This window comes from Neoarius graeffei, chromosome 20 (genome assembly GCF_027579695.1).
Source record: "Neoarius graeffei isolate fNeoGra1 chromosome 20, fNeoGra1.pri, whole genome shotgun sequence".
Classification (NCBI taxonomy): Eukaryota; Metazoa; Chordata; class Actinopteri; order Siluriformes; family Ariidae; genus Neoarius; species Neoarius graeffei.
Window position 1 is genome coordinate 3,689,612 of NC_083588.1, and position 27,728 is coordinate 3,717,339.

Below are 27,728 nucleotides of genomic sequence, written 5' to 3' on the forward strand. Positions count from 1 at the left end.
ATCCCAAACACACACCGGGCCGGAGGGAGCGAATCCCAAACACACACCGGGCAGAGGGAGCGAATCCCAAACACACACCGGGCCGGAGGGAGCGAATCCCAAACACACACCGGGCAGAGGGAGTGAATCCCAAACACACACCGGGCAGAGGGAGCGAATCCCAAACACACACCGGGCAGAGGGAGCGAATCCCAAACACACACCGGGCAGAGGGAGTGAATCCCAAACACACACCGGGCAGAGGGAGCGAATCCCAAACACACACCGGGCCGGAGGGAGCGAATCCCAAACACACACCGGGCAGAGGGAGTGAATCCCAAACACACACCGGGCAGAGGGAGCGAATCCCAAACACACACCGGGCAGAGGGAGTGAATCCCAAACACACACCGGGCAGAGGGAGTGAATCCCAAACACACACCGGGCCGGAGGGAGTGAATCCCAAACACACACCGGGCCGGAGGGAGTGAATCCCAAACACACACCGGGCAGAGGGAGCGAATCCCAAACACACACCGGGCAGAGGGAGTGAATCCCAAACACACACCGGGCAGAGGGAGTGAATCCCAAACACACACCGGGCCGGAGGGAGTGAATCCCAAACACACACCGGGCCGGAGGGAGTGAATCCCAAACACACACCGGGCAGAGGGAGTGAATCCCAAACACACACCGGGCAGAGGGAGCGAATCCCAAACACACACCGGGCAGAGGGAGCGAATCCCAAACACACACCGGGCAGAGGGAGCGAATCCCAAACACACACCGGGCAGAGGGAGTGAATCCCAAACACACACCGGGCAGAGGGAGTGAATCCCAAACACACACCGGGCCGGAGGGAGTGAATCCCAAACACACACCGGGCCGGAGGGAGTGAATCCCAAACACACACCGGGCAGAGGGAGTGAATCCCAAACACACACCGGGCAGAGGGAGCGAATCCCAAACACACACCGGGCAGAGGGAGCGAATCCCAAACACACACCGGGCAGAGGGAGCGAATCCCAAACACACACCGGGCAGAGGGAGCGAATCCCAAACACACACCGGGCAGAGGGAGCGAATCCCAAACACACACCGGGCCGGAGGGAGCGAATCCCAAACACACACCGGGCAGAGGGAGCGAATCCCAAACACACACCGGGCCGGAGGGAGCGAATCCCAAACACACACCGGGCAGAGGGAGCGAATCCCAAACACACACCGGGCAGAGGGAGCGAATCCCAAACACACACCGGGCCGGAGGGAGCGAATCCCAAACACACACCGGGCAGAGGGAGTGAATCCCAAACACACACCGGGCAGAGGGAGCGAATCCCAAACACACACCGGGCAGAGGGAGCGAATCCCAAACACACACCGGGCAGAGGGAGTGAATCCCAAACACACACCGGGCAGAGGGAGCGAATCCCAAACACACACCGGGCCGGAGGGAGCGAATCCCAAACACACACCGGGCAGAGGGAGTGAATCCCAAACACACACCGGGCAGAGGGAGCGAATCCCAAACACACACCGGGCAGAGGGAGTGAATCCCAAACACACACCGGGCAGAGGGAGTGAATCCCAAACACACACCGGGCCGGAGGGAGTGAATCCCAAACACACACCGGGCCGGAGGGAGTGAATCCCAAACACACACCGGGCAGAGGGAGCGAATCCCAAACACACACCGGGCAGAGGGAGTGAATCCCAAACACACACCGGGCAGAGGGAGTGAATCCCAAACACACACCGGGCCGGAGGGAGTGAATCCCAAACACACACCGGGCAGAGGGAGCGAATCCCAAACACACACCGGGCAGAGGGAGCGAATCCCAAACACACACCGGGCAGAGGGAGCGAATCCCAAACACACACCGGGCAGAGGGAGTGAATCCCAAACACACACCGGGCAGAGGGAGTGAATCCCAAACACACACCGGGCCGGAGGGAGTGAATCCCAAACACACACCGGGCCGGAGGGAGTGAATCCCAAACACACACCGGGCAGAGGGAGCGAATCCCAAACACACACCGGGCAGAGGGAGTGAATCCCAAACACACACCGGGCAGAGGGAGTGAATCCCAAACACACACCGGGCCGGAGGGAGTGAATCCCAAACACACACCGGGCAGAGGGAGCGAATCCCAAACACACACCGGGCAGAGGGAGCGAATCCCAAACACACACCGGGCAGAGGGAGCGAATCCCAAACACACACCGGGCAGAGGGAGCGAATCCCAAACACACACCGGGCAGAGGGAGCGAATCCCAAACACACACCGGGCAGAGGGAGCGAATCCCAAACACACACCGGGCAGAGGGAGCGAATCCCAAACACACACCGGGCAGAGGGAGCGAATCCCAAACACACACCGGGCAGAGGGAGTGAATCCCAAACACACACCGGGCAGAGGGAGCGAATCCCAAACACACACCGGGCAGAGGGAGCGAATCCCAAACACACACCGGGCCGGAGGGAGCGAATCCCAAACACACACCGGGCAGAGGGAGCGAATCCCAAACACACACCGGGCAGAGGGAGCGAATCCCAAACACACACCGGGCAGAGGGAGTGAATCCCAAACACACACCGGGCAGAGGGAGCGAATCCCAAACACACACCGGGCAGAGGGAGCGAATCCCAAACACACACCGGGCAGAGGGAGCGAATCCCAAACACACACCGGGCCGGAGGGAGCGAATCCCAAACACACACCGGGCAGAGGGAGCGAATCCCAAACACACACCGGGCAGAGGGAGCGAATCCCAAACACACACCGGGCAGAGGGAGTGAATCCCAAACACACACCGGGCAGAGGGAGCGAATCCCAAACACACACCGGGCAGAGGGAGCGAATCCCAAACACACACCGGGCAGAGGGAGCGAATCCCAAACACACACCGGGCCGGAGGGAGCGAATCCCAAACACACACCGGGCAGAGGGAGCGAATCCCAAACACACACCGGGCAGAGGGAGCGAATCCCAAACACACACCGGGCAGAGGGAGTGAATCCCAAACACACACCGGGCAGAGGGAGTGAATCCCAAACACACACCGGGCCGGAGGGAGTGAATCCCAAACACACACCGGGCCGGAGGGAGTGAATCCCAAACACACACCGGGCAGAGGGAGTGAATCCCAAACACACACCGGGCAGAGGGAGCGAATCCCAAACACACACCGGGCAGAGGGAGCGAATCCCAAACACACACCGGGCAGAGGGAGCGAATCCCAAACACACACCGGGCAGAGGGAGCGAATCCCAAACACACACCGGGCAGAGGGAGCGAATCCCAAACACACACCGGGCCGGAGGGAGTGAATCCCAAACACACACCGGGCAGAGGGAGCGAATCCCAAACACACACCGGGCCGGAGGGAGCGAATCCCAAACACACACCGGGCAGAGGGAGCGAATCCCAAACACACACCGGGCCGGAGGGAGCGAATCCCAAACACACACCGGGCAGAGGGAGTGAATCCCAAACACACACCGGGCAGAGGGAGCGAATCCCAAACACACACCGGGCAGAGGGAGCGAATCCCAAACACACACCGGGCAGAGGGAGTGAATCCCAAACACACACCGGGCAGAGGGAGCGAATCCCAAACACACACCGGGCCGGAGGGAGCGAATCCCAAACACACACCGGGCAGAGGGAGTGAATCCCAAACACACACCGGGCAGAGGGAGCGAATCCCAAACACACACCGGGCAGAGGGAGTGAATCCCAAACACACACCGGGCAGAGGGAGTGAATCCCAAACACACACCGGGCCGGAGGGAGTGAATCCCAAACACACACCGGGCCGGAGGGAGTGAATCCCAAACACACACCGGGCAGAGGGAGCGAATCCCAAACACACACCGGGCAGAGGGAGTGAATCCCAAACACACACCGGGCAGAGGGAGTGAATCCCAAACACACACCGGGCCGGAGGGAGTGAATCCCAAACACACACCGGGCCGGAGGGAGTGAATCCCAAACACACACCGGGCAGAGGGAGTGAATCCCAAACACACACCGGGCAGAGGGAGCGAATCCCAAACACACACCGGGCAGAGGGAGCGAATCCCAAACACACACCGGGCAGAGGGAGTGAATCCCAAACACACACCGGGCAGAGGGAGCGAATCCCAAACACACACCGGGCCGGAGGGAGTGAATCCCAAACACACACCGGGCAGAGGGAGCGAATCCCAAACACACACCGGGCCGGAGGGAGTGAATCCCAAACACACACCGGGCAGAGGGAGTGAATCCCAAACACACACCGGGCAGAGGGAGCGAATCCCAAACACACACCGGGCAGAGGGAGCGAATCCCAAACACACACCGGGCAGAGGGAGCGAATCCCAAACACACACCGGGCAGAGGGAGCGAATCCCAAACACACACCGGGCAGAGGGAGCGAATCCCAAACACACACCGGGCAGAGGGAGCGAATCCCAAACACACACCGGGCAGAGGGAGCGAATCCCAAACACACACCGGGCAGAGGGAGCGAATCCCAAACACACACCGGGCAGAGGGAGTGAATCCCAAACACACAACGGGCAGAGGGAGCGAATCCCAAACACACACCGGGCAGAGGGAGCGAATCCCAAACACACACCGGGCAGAGGGAGCGAATCCCAAACACACACCGGGCCGGAGGGAGCGAATCCCAAACACACACCGGGCAGAGGGAGCGAATCCCAAACACACACCGGGCCGGAGGGAGCGAATCCCAAACACACACCGGGCAGAGGGAGCGAATCCCAAACACACACCGGGCAGAGGGAGCGAATCCCAAACACACACCGGGCAGAGGGAGCGAATCCCAAACACACACCGGGCCGGAGGGAGCGAATCCCAAACACACACCGGGCAGAGGGAGCGAATCCCAAACACACACCGGGCAGAGGGAGTGAATCCCAAACACACACCGGGCAGAGGGAGCGAATCCCAAACACACACCGGGCAGAGGGAGCGAATCCCAAACACACACCGGGCCGGAGGGAGCGAATCCCAAACACACACCGGGCAGAGGGAGCGAATCCCAAACACACACCGGGCAGAGGGAGTGAATCCCAAACACACACCGGGCAGAGGGAGTGAATCCCAAACACACACCGGGCAGAGGGAGCGAATCCCAAACACACACCGGGCAGAGGGAGCGAATCCCAAACACACACCGGGCAGAGGGAGCGAATCCCAAACACACACCGGGCCGGAGGGAGCGAATCCCAAACACACACCGGGCAGAGGGAGCGAATCCCAAACACACACCGGGCAGAGGGAGCGAATCCCAAACACACACCGGGCAGAGGGAGTGAATCCCAAACACACACCGGGCAGAGGGAGTGAATCCCAAACACACACCGGGCCGGAGGGAGTGAATCCCAAACACACACCGGGCCGGAGGGAGTGAATCCCAAACACACACCGGGCAGAGGGAGTGAATCCCAAACACACACCGGGCAGAGGGAGCGAATCCCAAACACACACCGGGCAGAGGGAGCGAATCCCAAACACACACCGGGCAGAGGGAGCGAATCCCAAACACACACCGGGCAGAGGGAGCGAATCCCAAACACACACCGGGCAGAGGGAGCGAATCCCAAACACACACCGGGCCGGAGGGAGTGAATCCCAAACACACACCGGGCAGAGGGAGCGAATCCCAAACACACACCGGGCCGGAGGGAGCGAATCCCAAACACACACCGGGCAGAGGGAGCGAATCCCAAACACACACCGGGCCGGAGGGAGCGAATCCCAAACACACACCGGGCAGAGGGAGTGAATCCCAAACACACACCGGGCAGAGGGAGCGAATCCCAAACACACACCGGGCAGAGGGAGCGAATCCCAAACACACACCGGGCAGAGGGAGTGAATCCCAAACACACACCGGGCAGAGGGAGCGAATCCCAAACACACACCGGGCCGGAGGGAGCGAATCCCAAACACACACCGGGCAGAGGGAGTGAATCCCAAACACACACCGGGCAGAGGGAGCGAATCCCAAACACACACCGGGCAGAGGGAGTGAATCCCAAACACACACCGGGCAGAGGGAGTGAATCCCAAACACACACCGGGCCGGAGGGAGTGAATCCCAAACACACACCGGGCCGGAGGGAGTGAATCCCAAACACACACCGGGCAGAGGGAGCGAATCCCAAACACACACCGGGCAGAGGGAGTGAATCCCAAACACACACCGGGCAGAGGGAGTGAATCCCAAACACACACCGGGCCGGAGGGAGTGAATCCCAAACACACACCGGGCCGGAGGGAGTGAATCCCAAACACACACCGGGCAGAGGGAGTGAATCCCAAACACACACCGGGCAGAGGGAGCGAATCCCAAACACACACCGGGCAGAGGGAGCGAATCCCAAACACACACCGGGCAGAGGGAATGAATCCCAAACACACACCGGGCAGAGGGAGTGAATCCCAAACACACACCGGGCAGAGGGAGCGAATCCCAAACACACACCGGGCCGGAGGGAGCGAATCCCAAACACACACCGGGCAGAGGGAGCGAATCCCAAACACACACCGGGCAGAGGGAGCGAATCCCAAACACACACCGGGCAGAGGGAGTGAATCCCAAACACACACCGGGCAGAGGGAGTGAATCCCAAACACACACCGGGCCGGAGGGAGTGAATCCCAAACACACACCGGGCCGGAGGGAGTGAATCCCAAACACACACCGGGCAGAGGGAGTGAATCCCAAACACACACCGGGCAGAGGGAGCGAATCCCAAACACACACCGGGCAGAGGGAATGAATCCCAAACACACACCGGGCAGAGGGAGTGAATCCCAAACACACACCGGGCAGAGGGAGCGAATCCCAAACACACACCGGGCCGGAGGGAGTGAATCCCAAACACACACCGGGCCGGAGGGAGTGAATCCCAAACACACACCGGGCAGAGGGAGTGAATCCCAAACACACACCGGGCAGAGGGAGCGAATCCCAAACACACACCGGGCAGAGGGAGCGAATCCCAAACACACACCGGGCAGAGGGAGCGAATCCCAAACACACACCGGGCAGAGGGAGCGAATCCCAAACACACACCGGGCAGAGGGAGTGAATCCCAAACACACACCGGGCCGGAGGGAGCGAATCCCAAACACACACCGGGCAGAGGGAGTGAATCCCAAACACACACCGGGCAGAGGGAGTGAATCCCAAACACACACCGGGCCGGAGGGAGTGAATCCCAAACACACACCGGGCCGGAGGGAGTGAATCCCAAACACACACCGGGCAGAGGGAGCGAATCCCAAACACACACCGGGCAGAGGGAGCGAATCCCAAACACACACCGGGCAGAGGGAGCGAATCCCAAACACACACCGGGCAGAGGGAGCGAATCCCAAACACACACCGGGCAGAGGGAGTGAATCCCAAACACACACCGGGCAGAGGGAGCGAATCCCAAACACACACCGGGCCGGAGGGAGTGAATCCCAAACACACACCGGGCAGAGGGAATGAATCCCAAACACACACCGGGCAGAGGGAGTGAATCCCAAACACACACCGGGCAGAGGGAGCGAATCCCAAACACACACCGGGCCGGAGGGAGTGAATCCCAAACACACACCGGGCCGGAGGGAGTGAATCCCAAACACACACCGGGCCGGAGGGAGCGAATCCCAAACACACACCGGGCAGAGGGAGCGAATCCCAAACACACACCGGGCCGGAGGGAGCGAATCCCAAACACACACCGGGCCGGAGGGAGCGAATCCCAAACACACACCGGGCAGAGGGAGCGAATCCCAAACACACACCGGGCAGAGGGAGCGAATCCCAAACACACACCGGGCAGAGGGAGCGAATCCCAAACACACACCGGGCAGAGGGAGTGAATCCCAAACACACACCGGGCCGGAGGGAGCGAATCCCAAACACACACCGGGCAGAGGGAGTGAATCCCAAACACACACCGGGCAGAGGGAGTGAATCCCAAACACACACCGGGCCGGAGGGAGTGAATCCCAAACACACACCGGGCCGGAGGGAGTGAATCCCAAACACACACCGGGCAGAGGGAGCGAATCCCAAACACACACCGGGCAGAGGGAGTGAATCCCAAACACACACCGGGCAGAGGGAGCGAATCCCAAACACACACCGGGCCGGAGGGAGCGAATCCCAAACACACACCGGGCAGAGGGAGCGAATCCCAAACACACACCGGGCAGAGGGAGTGAATCCCAAACACACACCGGGCAGAGGGAGCGAATCCCAAACACACACCGGGCGGAGGGAGCGAATCCCAAACACACACCGGGCAGAGGGAGCGAATCCCAAACACACACCGGGCAGAGGGAGCGAATCCCAAACACACACCGGGCAGAGGGAAAGAATCCCAAACACACACCGGGCAGAGGGAGCGAATCCCAAACACACACCGGGCAGAGGGAGCGAATCCCAAACACACACCGGGCAGAGGGAGCGAATCCCAAACACACACCGGGCAGAGGGAGCGAATCCCAAACACACACCGGGCAGAGGGAGCGAATCCCAAACACACACCGGGCAGAGGGAGCGAATCCCAAACACACACCGGGCCGGAGGGAGCGAATCCCAAACACACACCGGGCCGGAGGGAGCGAATCCCAAACACACACCGGGCAGAGGGAGTGAATCCCAAACACACACCGGGCCGGAGGGAGCGAATCCCAAACACACACCGGGCAGAGGGAGTGAATCCCAAACACACACCGGGCAGAGGGAGTGAATCCCAAACACACACCGGGCCGGAGGGAGTGAATCCCAAACACACACCGGGCCGGAGGGAGTGAATCCCAAACACACACCGGGCAGAGGGAGCGAATCCCAAACACACACCGGGCAGAGGGAGTGAATCCCAAACACACACCGGGCAGAGGGAGCGAATCCCAAACACACACCGGGCAGAGGGAGTGAATCCCAAACACACACCGGGCAGAGGGAGTGAATCCCAAACACACACCGGGCCGGAGGGAGCGAATCCCAAACACACACCGGGCCGGAGGGAGCGAATCCCAAACACACACCGGGCAGAGGGAGTGAATCCCAAACACACACCGGGCCGGAGGGAGCGAATCCCAAACACACACCGGGCAGAGGGAGTGAATCCCAAACACACACCGGGCAGAGGGAGTGAATCCCAAACACACACCGGGCCGGAGGGAGTGAATCCCAAACACACACCGGGCCGGAGGGAGTGAATCCCAAACACACACCGGGCAGAGGGAGCGAATCCCAAACACACACCGGGCAGAGGGAGCGAATCCCAAACACACACCGGGCAGAGGGAGCGAATCCCAAACACACACCGGGCAGAGGGAGCGAATCCCAAACACACACCGGGCAGAGGGAGCGAATCCCAAACACACACCGGGCAGAGGGAGTGAATCCCAAACACACACCGGGCCGGAGGGAGTGAATCCCAAACACACACCGGGCCGGAGGGAGTGAATCCCAAACACACACCGGGCCGGAGGGAGCGAATCCCAAACACACACCGGGCCGGAGGGAGTGAATCCCAAACACACACCGGGCAGAGGGAGTGAATCCCAAACACACACCGGGCAGAGGGAGCGAATCCCAAACACACACCGGGCAGAGGGAGCGAATCCCAAACACACACCGGGCCGGAGGGAGTGAATCCCAAACACACACCGGGCAGAGGGAGCGAATCCCAAACACACACCGGGCAGAGGGAGTGAATCCCTGGGTGTGTGTGTGTGTGTGTTCACTGCTTCAGATGGGTTAAATGCAGAGGATGAATTTCACTGTGCTTGAAGTGTGCATGTGACAAATAAAGGTTTCTTCTTCTCCTCTTCAGCTCACCCCACAGGTTTTCAATTGGGTTGAGGTCTGGGGACTGACATGGCCATGGGAGGAGCTTGATTTTGTGTCTGGTGAACCATTTTTGTGTAGATTTGGCCACATGTTTAGGGTCAGTATCTTGCTGAAAGACCCAGTGACGACCCGTCTTCAGCTTTCGGGCAGAGGCCACCAGATTTTGATTTAAAATGTCCTGGTATTTCAAGGATTTCATGATGCCGTGCACCCTAACAAGGTTCCCGGGGCCTTTGGAAGAGAAACAGGCCCACAGCATCACCGATCCTCCCCCATACTTCACAGTAGGCATGAGGTGCTTTTCCGCATACTCATCTTTTGTGATGTATTAGAGTGTTTGCTGCCAAAAAGCTCTATCTTGGTCTCATCTGACCAAAGCACACGGTCCCAGTTGAAGTCCCAGTACCACTTAGCGAACTCCAGACGTTTACGTTTATGCTTGTACGTGAGAAAAGGCTTTTCCCGTGCATGCCTCCCAAACAGCTTGTTGGCGTGTAGATAGCGCCTGATGGTTGTTATGGAGACGTTGTGACCCCAAGATGCTACCCTTTGATGCAATTCTCTAACAGTGAGCTTTGGAGAACTTTTTACTTCTCTTCCCATCCTCCTCACTGTGCGTGGTGGCAAGATAAGCTTGCATCCTCGTCCAGGCTTGTTTGCCACTGTTCCAGTTGTTTTAAACTTCTTGATGATTCCTCTGACTGTAGATATGGGCCGGTGTAGGCGAGCGGCTATTTTCTTGTAGCCATCGCCTGACTTATGAAGGTCGACACACATCTGCCTTACTTGAACGGTGTGTTCTCTTGTCTTTCCCATGTTGAAGAGTGGATAAGAGAAATAGGCCTCTGTGTCGCATCATATTTATACCCCAGGGAAACAGGATGTGTTGAATTATGAATTAAAGGTTCCTAGATACTCTGATCAACTTTATAAACTACAGTAGAAATGACAGAAATGCTTCAATTACATTTATTTTCTCGGAATTGTTATGGATGCCAATAATTGTGGAACAGGTGATTTTATGAAAAATAATTATTTCTTCGTCAGGGATTTTTTTTTTAAATTCACTTGAGTTAAAATGAATTTACATTTTTCTACAATTTTCAGTGTGAGATTATGCTTCTGCAATAAAAATTGAATTTATTTTAAGGCTTTTAACGCATCTTAACCAGGGGTGCCAATAATTGTGGAGGGCGCTGTGTGTGTATATATATAAAATCAAATTTGAATGTTTGTCTTTAAAATAATTAATGATAAATATTAGCCTAGATTCAGAGCTCCAGTCCTAAACTTGTAATTCTCAAATCTCCTTAAAAGATCTGTCTGGATAATTGTTCTGTCTGCGCTCAGAGCCGATATATGTTTTGGTTTGGGGTTTTTTTCCCCTCCTTCTCCCTGCATGTCTGTGGGACATGTTACAGCCTTCACAGGAATGAACCACAGCTGTACATTGGCAAAAACCAGTAATAATAAACTCAACAAAAATAAAAACTTTACACTCGTTTCAAAGTCAATAATTTGAACATTTTGGAAAATAGGTTTGAAATAACGATTGTATTCAATTATCTTGTCATTAAAGATGTTATAGCATACACATCATGTTTGTCATGGAATCGGTTCCACCGGAAATGCGACGACAATGTCCAGGATCAAAAACTGTGAGTCACAACTTAATGCAGAGCAGAGCGCAGGCGATTTCGAAAGGTTTGGGCAGTCACTCGACCTCCAAACAATTCATTCCCAGTGGATGTGGCAGTGACAAACCGATTACGCAAATGACGTAAGACAATCTGTCGGTCTTCTGCGTGTGACGTCACACGTGGTCGACCAGGACGGGGGCGGTCGGCTGTGGTGCCAGTTTGATGGAGACGTGTCTGGAGATTATGGATGGTCTGTCGACTGCATCCCATAACCCTCGCAACGTCAGTGACGGATGTTCCCGTATTCAGCATGCCAATGGCACGTTCACGCTGAATGTTTGACAGTCGTGGCATTGCAAATTAACGAATAATTAACCACAAAACCTTGTTTTTCTGAGATGACACTCTACTCTGCTACCGTGAGATCAATTGCACGTGTATCAATAGGTCACGTCACTTGTGTCACGTGGAAACGTGATTTTAGCGTGCAGTGCTCTCGCACGTGCTACGTAGGCCCGACCAGTAGAATGAATGTGTGACGTAATGCCCTTGACAATGCATTTAACCATAATCACAACAAGAACTCTTTCAAGAAAAGTTTCTAAACACTATTTGAAAAATAATGAGTGTCAAGTTTTTATTTTTGCTGAGTATACTGATGGGCGGCACGGTGGTGTAGTGGTTAGCGCTGTCGCCTCACAGCAAGAAGGTCCGGGTTCGAGCCCCGTGGCCGGCGAGGGCCTTTCTGTGTGGCGTTTGCATGTTCTCCCCGTGTCCGCGTGGGTTTCCTCCGGGTGCTCCGGTTTCCCCCACAGTCCAAAGACATGCAGGTTAGGTTAACTGGTGACTCTAAATTGAGCGTAGGTGTGAATGTGAGTGTGAATGGTTGTCTGTGTCTATGTGTCGGCCCTGTGATGACCTGGCGACTTGTCCAGGGTGAACCCCGCCTTTCGCCCGTAGTCAGCTGGGATAGGATCCAGCTCGCCTGCGACCCTGTAGAAGGATAAAGCGGCTAGAGATAATGAGATGAGATGAGTATATATTACTGATGTGGTGTGGATCAAAAGAGTCCGTTCCAGCACTCAGAACCATCCAGAAAGATAATACGGATTCAATTTGGTTTAAAAGCAAACGGAAACGTGCACTAAAATGTGCACAGCATAATGTGAGCTCTCTTTAGTCGGAGCTGTACAGGAACCTTTTTTCCCCAGAGTTTCCTGAGACTGAAGTATTTGTAGAAGAACCACTTTTTTTTTTTTTTAAATCAACTTTAAAAAAAATAAATCAAATTTTCCGACTTAATTTACATTTGATTTTTAAAAGTTATTTACAAATTTCCAAAAACTGCTGCATGAAGGATTTCCTGGTTGAATGAAAGCTAAATGCACCAACTACCAACATTAATAACATAATAATATGCTTATTGATGACGTACGTTTTAAAAACGGGAGCACAGAAAGTGCTCTGAAATAAAAACGAGTGTGAAATCAATCCAAATAAAATCGCACAGTGTACAGAAAGCAAAGAACCAAGCATGCAACCTGCCATGCAAGAACTTAATAACGTAACACAGTGTAAATATACTTACTACTAACAGCGAACAAACTGACAAGGCAAAGTGTTTTGAAATATTTTTTTTTTAAATGTGTGAAAGAAATAAAAACAAAATAATGAAAAACAAAATGTGCAATCGTCCTGCTGAAACTTGCATTTGAGATGATTTGACTCATCTGCATGACTCGCTTTTAAATCGCATCATGCCTTAGAGGCTCGTTTTGCACTGCGTGTATTCCAATAGCGCTGCAATAATATAATAAATAAAGAATGCTATATTGTCCAGACCAGGACTAGTGAGGATCCAAGCCCTTTATTTTCCCCCCAGCAAGAAAGAATCATCCTAATGATGCAACATGTACACAGGAATTACTCTGCAGGAATCATAAATAAAGGCGAGCTTACCATCATTTTGCTCCAGGCTACACGTGTAGTCTCTGTGCACTATAAAAAAAACATACAACACATTTCATCAGTGTGTTTTGCAGTCCAGCGTCTCCACCAGCATGACGCATCGTAGCGTCTCGCTGCTCCGACACTGATTTTAACCTCATGCAGGACGTCTTAATGAGCTAATGAGGTGTGTTCAGTGAGCTGGAGGAAGAAAGAAAACGCTGAGCGAAAGAAAGCATCACCTGAGAAATAAGTGAGGGAAACAAACACTCTGTGTTGCGCTGTTATTGGAAAATAATCAACAAGGAAGTGGCGTGATGAAGCAGAGTCACTCCTGGTCGTCCTGCAGCACTTCCTGAATGACGATTTTTATGAACTAAATTTACAACATGGAGTCTTTATCCATTTATAGTTACGTTTAATGTTATTGAACAAGTTATCAGCAGCGACAACCAGTCGCTACTTCATGAGCTTTTTCCCCCCTCGGTCTTGACGTAGCTTGTCATACGATCAAGAAATCACAAAGCGTCAACAAGGCACTGAAACTGGAGACTCCTTCCACGAAAGTGTGACCTAAATAACCTCTCCTTTGAGAAAACTTCACCATATCACCAATGCTATGCTGGTTGTTTTTTGTTTTACACAGTTTATGTCGAGTGTCTGCCATTTTTCACGACTCGTTCCTATGGAAACGCAACACATTTGCAGCTGCACGACTGTTGAATTCTGGCCAATCAGAATCCAGGATTGAACAGCCCTCTTTTTGCACTCTCATCTCATCTCATCTCATCTCATCTCATCTCATCTCATTATCTCTAGCCGCTTTATCCTGTTCTACAGGGTCGCAGGCGAGCTGGATCCTATCCCAGCTGACTACGGGCGAAAGGCGGGGTACACCCTGGACAAGTCGCCAGGTCATCACAGGGCTGACACATAGACACAGACAACCATTCACACTCACATTCACACCTACGCTCAATTTAGAGTCACCAGTTAACCTAACCTGCATGTCTTTGGACTGTGGGGGAAACCGGAGCACCCGGAGGAAACCCACGCGGACACGGGGAGAACATGCAAACTCCACACAGAAAGGCCCTCGCCGGCCACGGGGCTCGAACCCGGACCTTCTTGCTGCGAGGCGACAGCGCTAACCACTACATCCTTTTTGCACTCTTCTGGAAAAAAAAAAAAAGCTTGCTCTTTCACACCATGACGCTTCTTATGGAAACATTTACCTGAACTCTGCTGCAAAATCAGTTCATGCCGATGTGAAGTCATAAATAATTCACGACACGCGCACGCCGTTCGGAGTTCAAAGAGCGTCAGAGTCAAAATGCACGGTGCTCATCGAAACGTTCCAGGAGACACGTTTCGAAAAAAAACCCAGAAATTAAACCTTTAGATTGTCCATCTTGAATCTTTCGTCCGTGTTTATTAATTGATTTCTTTGACACTATCGAAATGAGGAGGTAAAAAAACATGTAGATATTATCATATTGGTTATATCGTTAAAAATCTTTGCAGATGTGCATGATGGGAAATGTTCCCTTCTTCTCGCTCTCCTCCCTTTCTTAATGCCTTGGGACAGTCATGCACTTTTTTTCCCCCTCTTTCCTTCTTTTCTTCTTCAGTCAGCCACGTCTTGTCCATCTCTGTGCATGTTTTCCCTTCATGCCTCCGAGTGCAAAATAGAAATCCTGACCACTGACCCGTGTGCATGGATTGTCATCTGTGCCACCGTGTGTGTGTGTGTGTGTGTACGCGCCATGTTTCCTTCCCCACAGTGATGAAGCATGGCTATCCTGTGCAGTGCATCTGTTCTCCTCAGGGTTTTTTTTTTTGCTGAATAAGAGCAGTTTTTTGGGGGTGGTTGCATGCTCGGTCTCTCTCTCTTTTAAATAATATATCATGTCGTCTGCGTGGGCTGGTGACTCTGTGTCTGAGATATTGCATGAAACTTGCGCTCTTGCTGACACATGACCATCTTGTTGCATGAGCAATAGCATATCGCAATATTTTCTCCACAGCATTCCGGTTCCTTTGGACAGAATTGAGGAGGAGGGGAAAATAAGAAGATACGAATCAAAAATATTCAGACAATTAAAAGCCAAGGTAAACGTGTCAGAGCACGAGTTTATATTTCAGTGGAAATCTTCAGATTAATACAAACAATGTCCTGGTGCGTCAATAGTGGTGTTCACATGGCACATATTTGCATCGATGCGGCACCGATGTATTTTGTTGTGATATATCTTACACCGGTATAAATTTTGTGGAGCGTTCACACGTCACAACCCTGCTTACTAGAGAGAAGCGTGTTAGCACCGGTGCAGCCCCACTTGCGTTCACACGGCAGTTTTTGCGACCGTGCTATACGAGAGTAATAATGCGGAAATGAAATATGCGCATGCGTGAAAATGTACTTCCTTTTCCCGGTTGTCATGGCAGCACCAAGCGCCGGGAAAACAACGTGGATGAAGACACCAGTGTTGCCAGATACTGCTGACGTTTTCCAAGCCAAACTATGTTCAAATCCGCCAAAATGCACTTAAAACCGCCCAATCTGGCAACACTGGAAGACACGCAGTTCTGTTGTTGTTGATATTCGCCATTTTGGAAGCGCAAAATACCAGGATGCAAATTATGCAATGCCCGTATGTAATCAACTCTCCTCACGCGTAGCGAGTCTACCCCTGTAGCGTTCAGACGTCCCGTTTTATATCGGTGCCGCCCCGCAAACTAGCATTTACTCTGGAGTAAATTTCTTAAACCACCTCCCGAGCAGGGTTAGATTTGCACCGGTTTAAGCAGCTTTCAGGGGCTACACCGCTATAACTTTGTACCGTGTGAACGCTCTACCGGGGCAGCCCCAGTGCTACACCGGAGTAAAAGTTGCCGTGTGAACACCCCTAATGCTTATCCATTTAATGCTACGAAAAGTAAGTTGTTCCTGTTCACACTTACATGATAGCACCTAGAATTTAGAAACCGTGGTTCCGTCACCATCCTTTCAACGATAAAAAAACTCAGCATGTCACGTTCCAGACAAACTGTAAAGTACAATCTCCTCCGTCCTGAAGACTTTCGGAAAAAGCTGCAAAGCGTCAACACTGCAGACTGTTCAGTAAATATTTCCTTCCAGAAAACTCCACCATTACACTTTTTCCCCCCCCCAAATGTTCACGTCAAGCCTGATGGATGATCTGTCGGAGCTGTGACGACTGCGTGACCAATCAGAATTGAGACTCTGACATGCTATACTGTACTGAACATACAGGATATGACACGGCTGTGCAAAGATATGAAGTTTATCTTTGAGTGGTGAATGTATAGATCACGAGTGAGCGACGTGAACGAGTGAAAATACATTTCAGGACAAGATGATAAACTTCGTATCCTTGCACGACCGTGTAAAGTTCTTTATATTATATGGCCACATCCACAAAACCAAAAAATACGCAAGTTCATCAAAAGAATTTTAATTTTGAAGTTGTTCGCCATTTTGACGAGTCAGCGGGAAAACACTGGGAGTGATGTCATCGGAGTGAAATATCTGGAATTATTATCTATACAGGACACTTTTTGATGGAAAAAAAAACGTGTTCTCTTCCTTTCATTCATTTGGTTTCACAGCATGCAATATTGTTAGCATATCGCTTATCCTACCTGTATTACGTCACTCTACCCAGTGGAGAATGAGCGTTGAATATGGTTTACGATACTGCGCGGTCGTTAAGACAACATGACATCACACGTCAGAGACGTAAAACTTCCGCGCAAGCGAGCGACAATTTGTAAACAAACATGGCCGCCACGTTTGCTTTGTTAAATAGAGTAGAGTGGGGGGAAAAGCCCCCCTTAAGGAAAATTCAGTTTTTCTCCAAGTTGAAATGAACCATGTGTTTAGTTTTAATCATAGTTTTTGACAACAGTGACATGAACAATAATGCCACCTAAAGTTTGCCTAAAGTTAATACTTCTTTTTTTTTTTAACAAAAACAAACATTGTGCCAAGGGGGCCTTTTACCCCCCCAGTGGGGTAAAAGGCCCCCTGAGGTGGGGCAATAGGCCCCCTCACTCAAAAAAAGCTGTTTGGATAGCAAAAGTGTTTACTTAAGCCTATAATGTGAAAGAAACAAGAAAATATCCCTGAATTAATGAATAGATGCATTATTGTATTATATTTCGCATTTTAATTTCAAAATAATTTTGTGTGGATTGAACATGAATTAACAAAGAACAAGTGCATCAATAAATAATGCTAATATTAATATTTTTTAATATTAAGTTCAGATTACTTGCTTTACTCAACCAGGTAAGCGAGATGTTATTAAAAACTATGTATCTGCTATTCATAAATGTATGAAATACAGTAATTATGATAAAAGGAAACGATGCCCCCTGGGGGCCATTTACCCCGCCATTAAGGGGGCGTTTTACCCCACAGACTACACTTTTACAAAAAAAGGTCTTACTTTCAAAATGTGATTCAACTTTTTATACCTAATGTATTTTTTTTAACGTACTGACTTGTCTACTCATACCACATACGCAGCTGTGATATCTGACGAAATAGCAGCTATCTAAATACAGTTTTACTGATATCTGAAAATTATATCACTTACCATGAAATTTGATTTCTCTCCGCTGCGTTGCTGATATGCGATCCACAGTGGATATTTGTATATCCCCGTTGTCAAGCCAGTCCATAGCAACAATAGAAATGTAACTTTGCGCTATCTGGTGGTTATTTTGGGTAAAACAGGCCGGGGGCGTATTACCCCACGGGGGCATATTACCCCACTCTACTCTACAGAAGATTATTGAGAGAATTTTGAAAGAGAAAGACGTGTCGAACACCCGAAAGGAATGTGTATGTATAATAATAATAATAATAATAATAATAATAATAATAATAAGGGCTTTTTTCATGTTCTATCAGATATATTCCATTCAGCTACTCGTCTTTGACTCGTTCTGTATCATGCTAGCTGAATGGAATATATCTGATATACCACACAACGCCAGCCAATATTATTTAAATATGTCGCTCAGATCCGCGATGTATTTCGTCTGAAAAATGCGAGTTTTTCAACACGAGAAGATAAACTTCACATCTTCAAGCCAACGTGTGATTTTTCTTTTTATTATATCGACACATTCACAAACAAAGTCCCCCAATTTATCAAAACAATTAATCGAGTTCCTTGTAAGTGACATACAGAGATTTGTGTCACGGTTTTGGTTCTCCATGTCCCGGATGTAGCTCGAATGAAAAATACGAGTGGCATATTTCCCAAGAAAACACTCGGGTCTACATAATATTCTCCTATCATAACCCCATTTCTATCCATATCCATAAATATCCCTGATGTCTCCCTGCTCTAACAGATATTTTAGCCTCATAAAGGATGTGTTAGTAATCTATTGAGTTGAGTCAGAGGCGTAAAAACATCACAGCATCGTCTAAACGTCCAAATCATACAATTACGCACAAACAATTACACACACGCACACGACCGCGCTGATCGTTTAAACACCAAACGTCTACAAAACAACTCGAACCCATCACACGGCTGCTCGTTTACCTCTTTCACAAAGCCGAGAGTGGTTTTTTTTTTGAAATCACACAAAGGATCTTGACGTTTTAAAGAACTGAAAGTGATTACAGTGAAAATGTGGTGATTTTTTTTTTCAACTCCACATCAAGTCTGTAAACGGTTCTGTTTACAACTTCAGAGAAATACAAAGTCAGAGTCGTCGCAGATGAACATTTTCCAAGATGTTCAACTGGAACTCGAACACACAAAACTATTTATTTATTTATTTATTTATAACTGGTTAATGTTCTGGCAAAACGCTTTCTCAGTCACAGTGAAATATTTGATGCGAAGCACAAACTAGCTCATCACAGAGGCGAAGAATTTCACGAGTTAAGTCCATTTTACAAGGAATTATACTGTCAAGTCAAAACCAAAGTCCCTTCCCACGCCATGTGGCGCATAGGGCTGCGCCGACCTCCGTTTCCGTAGCCCTCGGCCTCTCGCTGTAACCCTAGCTATGTAATTACACTGTAATGGAGTCCAAAATATTTGAAATATCAACATTTACCTCAGAGATGCTGATAAATTCCTAAAAAAAATATTCTGTATGATATAATTACACTGTGTTTCACTGTAGCATCATCTGCGAAGCAAGCTTTCATGAATTTCACCAATGGGAAAAAAATCAACATGGCGTGACGGTGTCTTGAACTTGGTGAGAATTATTTCAACTTCGAACAATGTTGTGCTTCAATTTCAACAACGAGTGTCCGATGTTCTTGAAGATTCAATCGATTTCAGAAGAACCCAGAATTCTTGGGATCTGAATGTACAACCGTCTCATGACTGCTCTTGGTTCCTTCAGGGTTCTTTGGATATTTAGGACACTGTTCTGTTGTTAGCCTGTGATAAAATTTCTGAAAAATAAAAACGCACTCAATTTTTTTCAATCGTGTGCTGTTGTCGGAAAATAATCAACGATGGGATGGCGGGTGTGAGAAAGCAGACTTCCTCCAGCCACACGGAAGTTGATTATTTTCCTATAAGAGCATGTCCCGAAGTGTTTAATTCCTCTTACACCACAGCAGCTTGTCTTCAGTGATGCATTTTTATTTCTTAACAAAAAGAACACCACGTCATACTTTTTATCCGGTTATAGTTACTTTTTATAGTTATAGCAACTATAAAACAAACAGTCATTCCTTCACTCGTGTCTCTTTTTATGAGCTTTATGAAAAAAAAGAAACACTCATAAAACATCGTCATGCTCCCGAGTAACCACAAAAACTCAGATTTATCCCTGACACTGGAGACTCCTTCCCGAAATGTTCAATAAACATTTCCTGACAGAAAACACAACCGTATCAACAATTACATCCATGATGGAACGAAACGAAAGCGCTTTCGCTGCTGTTAAAGAAAAAGAATCAACAACTTCCGACCAATCAGGATACAGAATTCAACAGCGCTGTGGGAGGAGTAAATGACATTATTCTATCCACATTCACTGGACATGAGCAATCGCGCGCTCTGATTGGCTACTCTACGACCAGGATATCAGCTCATATACCGTGAGGAGAGAAAAATAAAATGGCGGATCGTGTTGCTGAACCAACCGAGGGCGAAATAAAAACTCTACTTGAAAACAAAACCCCAAAATATACAAAAAAAAGCAAGAAAATATGGAATGAAAGTATTTGACGGTGAGAACATATCTTTGTTTATTTTTCAAGAATTATTATTATTGTCGCATTTTTCACAAATTGCGACTGTCATTTCGCCGGTCTGTTTACATTCTAAGCTGAAATGATTTTCTCAGACGTTTTGTATAAAGTTTTTATTTATCGAATTTGCAAAAAATAAAAATAAAAATGCTCCGTTTCTCAAAATCCAGCGACTATGGAAAGAATAAAACAGTTATTCCACTCAATCTCGTTGGACATGGCTTATCGATAACTCGTCGCCTATCGGCTCATGTACGACTCGATTTTGTGGAATAACCTGGGTGCGATTTGCTGGGGGGGATTGTGGGGATCATCCCCCCCTCTGGTTTTTATCTCTGCTGAAAAAAAATCCTCGGGGACAAAACCCCGTCAATAAAACAAACAAACCAAAAAAAAAGTTGACATGACAGGCATGTTGTGACACAGTTTTCTATGGTCTACATTGCACTCACTTTCAAAATGACCCGAAGTGGCAGCTTTGATGTTCACGAACGTCCCCAGCAAATAGATACACTGTAGATAATAACAATATCTTTGCGTTCTATGCAGGGATGCAAACAGCGCGCCTTTTGGCGGATGCCGCCTTTTTCACGGCCGATTTTTTTTTTTTTTAGGGGGGACGTTGGAGTGTCTGATTATAATTTCAAAGTAAATTCTGTATTAAAATTACTAAATAAGCAAATCCGTTACAGTCCATGAAACAGGAAGTATAAGGATGAGGAAAAAAAACAGTTTAAATCGGAAAGCTGCGCACAATGTGAACTGCGCCATCAGAGCAAACTGTTCCTTTAGTATTCATGTATTTTAGTGACTTTTGAGTCGCTGTCCATTTAATCCAGAGGGAGAGAAACATCACAGCAACGCGACAAGCAATGCGAACTTTGTTGTGTGTTAGTGTTCGTGTATTTAGTCAGAGAGATAGGAAGATGAATTTACTATCTCTGGTTTAGTGTTCGTTTTCATTTAGTGTTATTCATTTGATATCATCGGATGTTATCAGTGATGAGAATAACGGCGTTAGAAATAAACGGCGTTACTTTTTTTAGTAACGAGTAATCTAACTAATTACTTTTTACATCGTTATAACGCCGTTCCCGTTACTTACAATAAAATACTATGCGTTACTTTATTAAAGCTGTTCTCATCTGGCACGCTGCTCGTTCAGCCTTTCTTTACTCTACTTTCGTGTGGGGCGGGGAGACACAAGACAACGGCACAGTAAGCCAATCAGAGTGGATTTGGACAACATACGTAGGTAGGCCACGCCTACTGCACTACGCACTCTTTCAATCAGAAGACCCAGCGATGGCGAGCGGTCAGCCCAACACTGCGCTTTCACACTGGAAATACAGCCATTACTTTTCATTACTTGAAATAAAAGGCAAAAATGTTTACGTGCAATGCACATTATGTCGAGGAACAAAGCGTTTGTCCTCGTCAGTGGCCAGTAATTAGTAACAATTTTAATAACTACAAAAATATATTAAATTTGATAGATGTCTTATCTCACATTGTCCCACAAAAATATTAATATAGTGTAGATAACGTTACTAATTGGTTCTGTTAAGTGTCCATTTCAGTCATTAAACACATTTAACATTCACTTTTATTATGATTACACTAATTGAATTTGATTTTTTTTGAGGGGGAACAAAATGTAACGGAATAATTACTTTCCCTGGTAATTAGTTACTTTTATGACAAAGTAACTCCGTTACTAACTCAGTTACTTTTTGGGAAAAGTAACTAGTAACTATAACTAATTACTTTTTGAAAGTAACGTGCCCAACACTGGATGTTATTGAGCTGTTAGCGTATTGTTACCTTAATTTTGTGACGTTTCATGATAAAAAAAAAAAAAAAAAAATCCCCCCTTCTGGTTTTTTGACAAATCGCACCCTGGGAATAACTATTAAATATCTGTCCGGATAAAGATCATCACCAAATTATGCAGCGTTCTCATTTGCGCTTGAATTTCTCAACATGGCCGACTGGAACGTTCGCTTCCCGACAGGCGGCTTTCACAGATTCGAAATGCTCGGTTCTTTCCACCGCAGCAAATAGAGTCCAAGTGTGATGAAGAACATCTTTCACTTGTTTCCATTGTGCTGTTTCAATAATTAATGACAAATGAAAGGAATGCAGACAAGCTCATGGGCGCAAAAGAACACAGTCCTGCTTTAGAGCTGGAGCCATGATGCTCATTTTACTTTTAGAAATATTACTCGCTTTTTTCCTTTTTTTTTTAAACTTGGAGTGTCTGAGGAGATAAGCCACGGCAGTGTTCACCACATTGTCATTTAGGATCAGGATCGGTGTCGGACTGTGAGGATTTCATGGGGCCCGGGCTCCATTTCAGCATCAGCAGCACTGACAGACTAATAAGGGAGGACTGGCTGCCTCCACCCCACGTCAGGAAAGTGACAGCGGCACACCAGGTGCCCGAACATGTAGGAAAGATTGATGAAGTCTCCTGGAGGTGGACTGCAGCGAGCTGCCTGAGCCGTTGTTAGTCTTAGCGTGCGCTTTTTTCCATGAAGAGCCCTGGTGGTCGGCTAATGTAGAAACTAAATCAGGATGATGGGTAACATCCTGAGCAACAGGAAATAAAAATACGTGAAGCACTTTGCTTGAATTGTTTTGCACTAATCATACACTAATGAGTAAGGAATGACACAATAGTTGTTTCATTTCCTGTTTCAGGAAAATACTCAACGATAAAGTGGTGGGATGACGTGACGTCACACCTCCGGTCCGGATGTTATTGCTTTTCTTCTCGCAGCACATCCTGAAGTGAAGTGAAGTGTTTTAATCCTTGCAATTTTCCAGCGCTAACTTTTTTTTTTTTTAAATAAATTTAAGAATGTCAAATGTACTTTATCCATTTATGGTTGCATTTAATATCATAGAATGTCCATATCGCAAGTTATTACTTCTGTAACAGCATCAGTCATTCCATTGCTAGCCTCTCTTTTTGTCTTTCTTGAATGCAAGAAAAGAGAGAGAGAGAGAGAGAGAAAAAACCCATCTTGCCAAGACCCACAAAGCATACAATAGAGCCCTGCACTCCCGCGGGAGTCCCGCGGGACTCGCCGCAAAGCAGTGTGGCGCGGGACAAATTTTGAAAGCTCATTGCAGGCGCGACCGGAAGTGCACATATGCATGCGCGGGCGGGAGTGCACATATGCAGGCGCGGGTGGGAGCGGTGATAAGCTGCAGCCCCGCTAACTAAAAACGTGTTTTAAACAGGTTACACAGTGATGGTAGGCTTGACTCAATGCTATCCCAGAAATCCTTCCTGTAATATGCAAATTTGGCTGTCCAATCAGAGGTGGCCAAATTTGCATATTACAGGAAGGATTTCTGGGATAGCATTGAGTCAAGCCTACCGTCACTGTGTGACCTGTCTCTCTGATTAGAGTTGTAGACTAACTCAAGCAGTAAATCACTTCACTCATGGTACAAAGCAAGCCCATTCACTTTTTTATGCTGATCAGAGAATTACAATGGTTTCTCATGTGACAAAAATGTGTGATTCGCAATTAAATATTTTAATCGCTTGACAGCACTAATTATTATTATTAGAGACACTACATGCTGAATTCAGAAACAAGGTAAATAATAACAAATGTGAACGTGAGCTGTAGATATTTATGCTCAAATCCACTCAAAGTAGGGGGCGGGGCACCATCACGCTGTGTCAAGACAAGAACTTTCCTGAGAAATAACGCGAACGTCTGCATCATGCGGGATTTGCGGGCGGGAGCAGGACAAAATATGGCAGGCGCGGGCAGGAGCGGGACTGAAAAATCATAATTCTTTGCGGGCGCGGGCGGGAGTGGGACTGCACAATGCGGGCGCGGGCGGGACTGAAAAATCCGACCCGCGCAGACCTCTAGCGTAAACTCTTCTGTCCTTAACGTACCTTTATCTGACTTAATCACAGCACTGATACTGGAGACTCCTTCCACCAAAGTTAAGCGTATCATCAAGGAAATTCCAACACATCAACGATTGTGCATGGTTTTTTCGCCAGTTTTTTGTGGATTGTTTTAATCCGCCATACAAGTCTCTCTGAATGACACATTACTATAGAAACGGTATTTTATTAGACCTAACGCAACTGCCTGAGCAATCAGATTTGATTAAAAAAAAAAGAAAGAAAAATGAAGCACTTTGTTTGTACAGCTGGTGAAGAATCTGTATTTAATCCAAGGACATGGCTTTGGTTTTGGAGAAGAGAGAGAGAGAGAGAGAGAGAGAGAGAGAGAGAGAGAGAGAGAGAGAGAGAGAGAGATGCTTTGAGTTTGACTCCCATTTGAATCCACAACAGCTCTTCAAATATTTCCGCATCCTGACGGACGCTTCGGAGGTCTTGCTTTTAAAATTTCGTTGCTCAGGTTTACATCACCTACACTGTGTCTTCACTCGGAGCCTATTAGAAGGAAAATAAGAAAATAAACCAAAGAGCGCACGCCTCTACAGGGTGATTAAATTGACCATTATAATGACGGCTACAACCGCTAGAAAGCCTCACACCTTCACTTCACATATACGCCATCACATCACGACTGTAACCGTCTATAAATAGAGTTAATTGTGATATCTCCGTGAGTGATGCAAACATGCGTGTTCACTGGAAAAGAAACCTCCTCTGAACTGACTCACGCCGCCTTAATAATAAATACACGCTGTAACATGATGCTCGACTGACCGAGATCTCATCAATGATATTTCGACCTGCGAGAATCTGGGAAAGTGGACGACGTTCAAAACATCACTTTAAAAATAAAACTAGTTGCCTGAAATGACGAAACGAGCCGGATCTCTTCCACGTTAATGTCGCAAACAGGCATTTTCTCAGGGATGTTTAAAATTAGATGATTATTACAGGTCTAGAAACACTTTTGAAGATTACACACTGCACCTTTAATCATGAGGCACAGCAAGAATGCAGTTTCTGTGTCCTGAAGAGAAACTTTTCTGACGCAAATCAAGAAATATTTCATCATCTCATTGTATATATGGATGTACGTGGGCAAAAATACGACCATTTCAGGTCTAAAAGTTACAGACTGCACCTTGAATATGAACAGAGCAGTGTGAGTTGAATAATGTCATTTAAAGTGCACAGGATACGCAAACATAAACGCCGAGTGGCCTGTGAGTGAGAAAATCGATCTCGTGTTTATTTTCCACAATTCGAACCGCACTCCCAGAAATCAACAAACCAAACTTTACGTTTCCTTCTCGCTGGTGTCTTCAGAGTGTATTTTATGTCGAGAAAGTTGAATAGAGCATATTTCTAAAATATTATTCAGTCACGCCCTTTAAAGATAATTAAAAATACCCCACGTGTCCCTTCCTGAAAGAGGGACAAAAAATCTGCACCTTGGTCGCGCCACACCATCAAGACTGCGCAATCCAGATATGTTTCTACGCACTTCGGGATGAGATCCCTTCGACTGGTGCGGGAGTACGAGAGGACTTCCGGAAAACTGGCAGACATCTTAGCCAGCCAGAGTGGATCGTTCATTTTTGTCAACCTGGAACGACCATCACTGAACAGAGGTGGGTGTGTCTATTAGAGCGTTCACACGGTACAAAGTTATAGCGGTGTAGCCCCTGAAAGCTGCTTAAACCGGTGCAAATCTAACCCTGCTCGGGAGGCGGTTTAAGAAATTTACTCCGGAGTAAATGCTAGTTTGCGGGGCGGCACCGATATAAAACGGGACGTCTGAACGCTACAGGGGTAGACTCGCTACGCGTGAGGAGAGTTGATTACATACGGGCATTGCATAATTTGCATCCTGGTATTTTGCGCTTCCAAAATGGCGAATAACAACAACAACAGAACTGCGTGTCTTCCAGTGTTGCCAGATTGGGCGGTTTTAAGTGCATTTTGGCGGATTTGAACATATTTTGGGCTGGAAAACGTCAGCAGTATCTGGCAACACTGGTGTCTTCATCCACGTTGTTTTCCCGGCGCTTGGTGATGCCATGACAACCGGGAAAAGGAAGTACATTTTCACGCATGCGCATATTTAATTTCCGCATTATTACTCTCGTATAGCACGGTCGCAAAAACTGCCGTGTGAACGCAAGTGGGGCTGCACCGGTGCTAACACGCTTCTCTCTAGTAAGCAGGTTGTGACGTGTGAACGCTCCACAAAATTTACACCGGTGTAAGATATATCGCAACAAAATACATCGGTGCAGCATCGATGCAAATATGTGCCATGTGAACACCCCTATTTACTCCGGAGTAAATTTCTTAAACCGCCTCCCGAGCAGGGTTAGATTTGCACCGGTTTAAGCAGCTTTCAGGGGCTACACCGCTATAACTTTGTACTGTGTGAACGCTCTATATGACATCTTTTATCAGCCGCCTACAATGCAGCCATCGGCATTCTGATTCGGATTCTATGATGATCCATGAGAGGATAAATACTGGATACTCCCTTTAGTCAGACAGAACTGAGGAAGCCTTTCGGATGAGAGGCGAAACGTCTTCAAGAATCTTCAAGCAAGTCCAGTTGCTCTCTTCAACCAACCACAGATTACTATGTACCTGGATGACTGAGTTTCTTCACAGATATAAATCCAGAGGTCTCTCCTTCGAAGGTCTGACATTTTCCTGGACTCGTGCGGTGTTCGACATACTTCGGAAAGGGGAAGGCGGAGCTTGTAATCAATATAATTTTCGATCTCTGTGCATTTCATTTGAGCTCCACGGTGCGGGACAAACCACGGACGCTTCCATTTTTTATCTTTTGTTTGCAGCAAGCTCGCCAGCTGACTGTAACCATGCGAACGTGGGTGTGTTGACTGACCTCAAGTAAATACCTGCACGTGAAGAAACCATCCCAAGCTCCTGAGATGGAAATTCCGAGTTGAGGGACGTTTTAAGACGCGAGTCGCGTGCAATACGATCCCCACTTTGGCCTGACTGAGTCAGACTGATTATGATGGTGATCCTGTTTTTTTTTTTTTTTTTTTGCTTGACACCAAATAT

General features: G+C 48.6%; 1 protein-coding gene across 8 annotated transcripts in view; it reads right to left on the bottom strand.

The window, feature by feature from the left end:
* The window catches only part of rbfox1 (RNA binding fox-1 homolog 1), a 508,364-nt gene that overhangs the window by 211,335 nt on the left and 269,301 nt on the right, over positions 1 to 27,728 (bottom strand). For 6 of the 8 annotated variants that reach the window (XM_060901127.1, XM_060901129.1, XM_060901123.1 and 3 more), the window contains exon 3: positions 13,459 to 13,497. The exons of the other annotated variants lie outside the window; for them this stretch is intronic. In XM_060901127.1, coding sequence (XP_060757110.1) covers positions 13,459 to 13,497 — 39 coding nt within the window. The remainder of the gene's footprint in view (positions 1 to 13,458; positions 13,498 to 27,728) is intronic. 8 annotated transcript variants of the gene reach the window in all.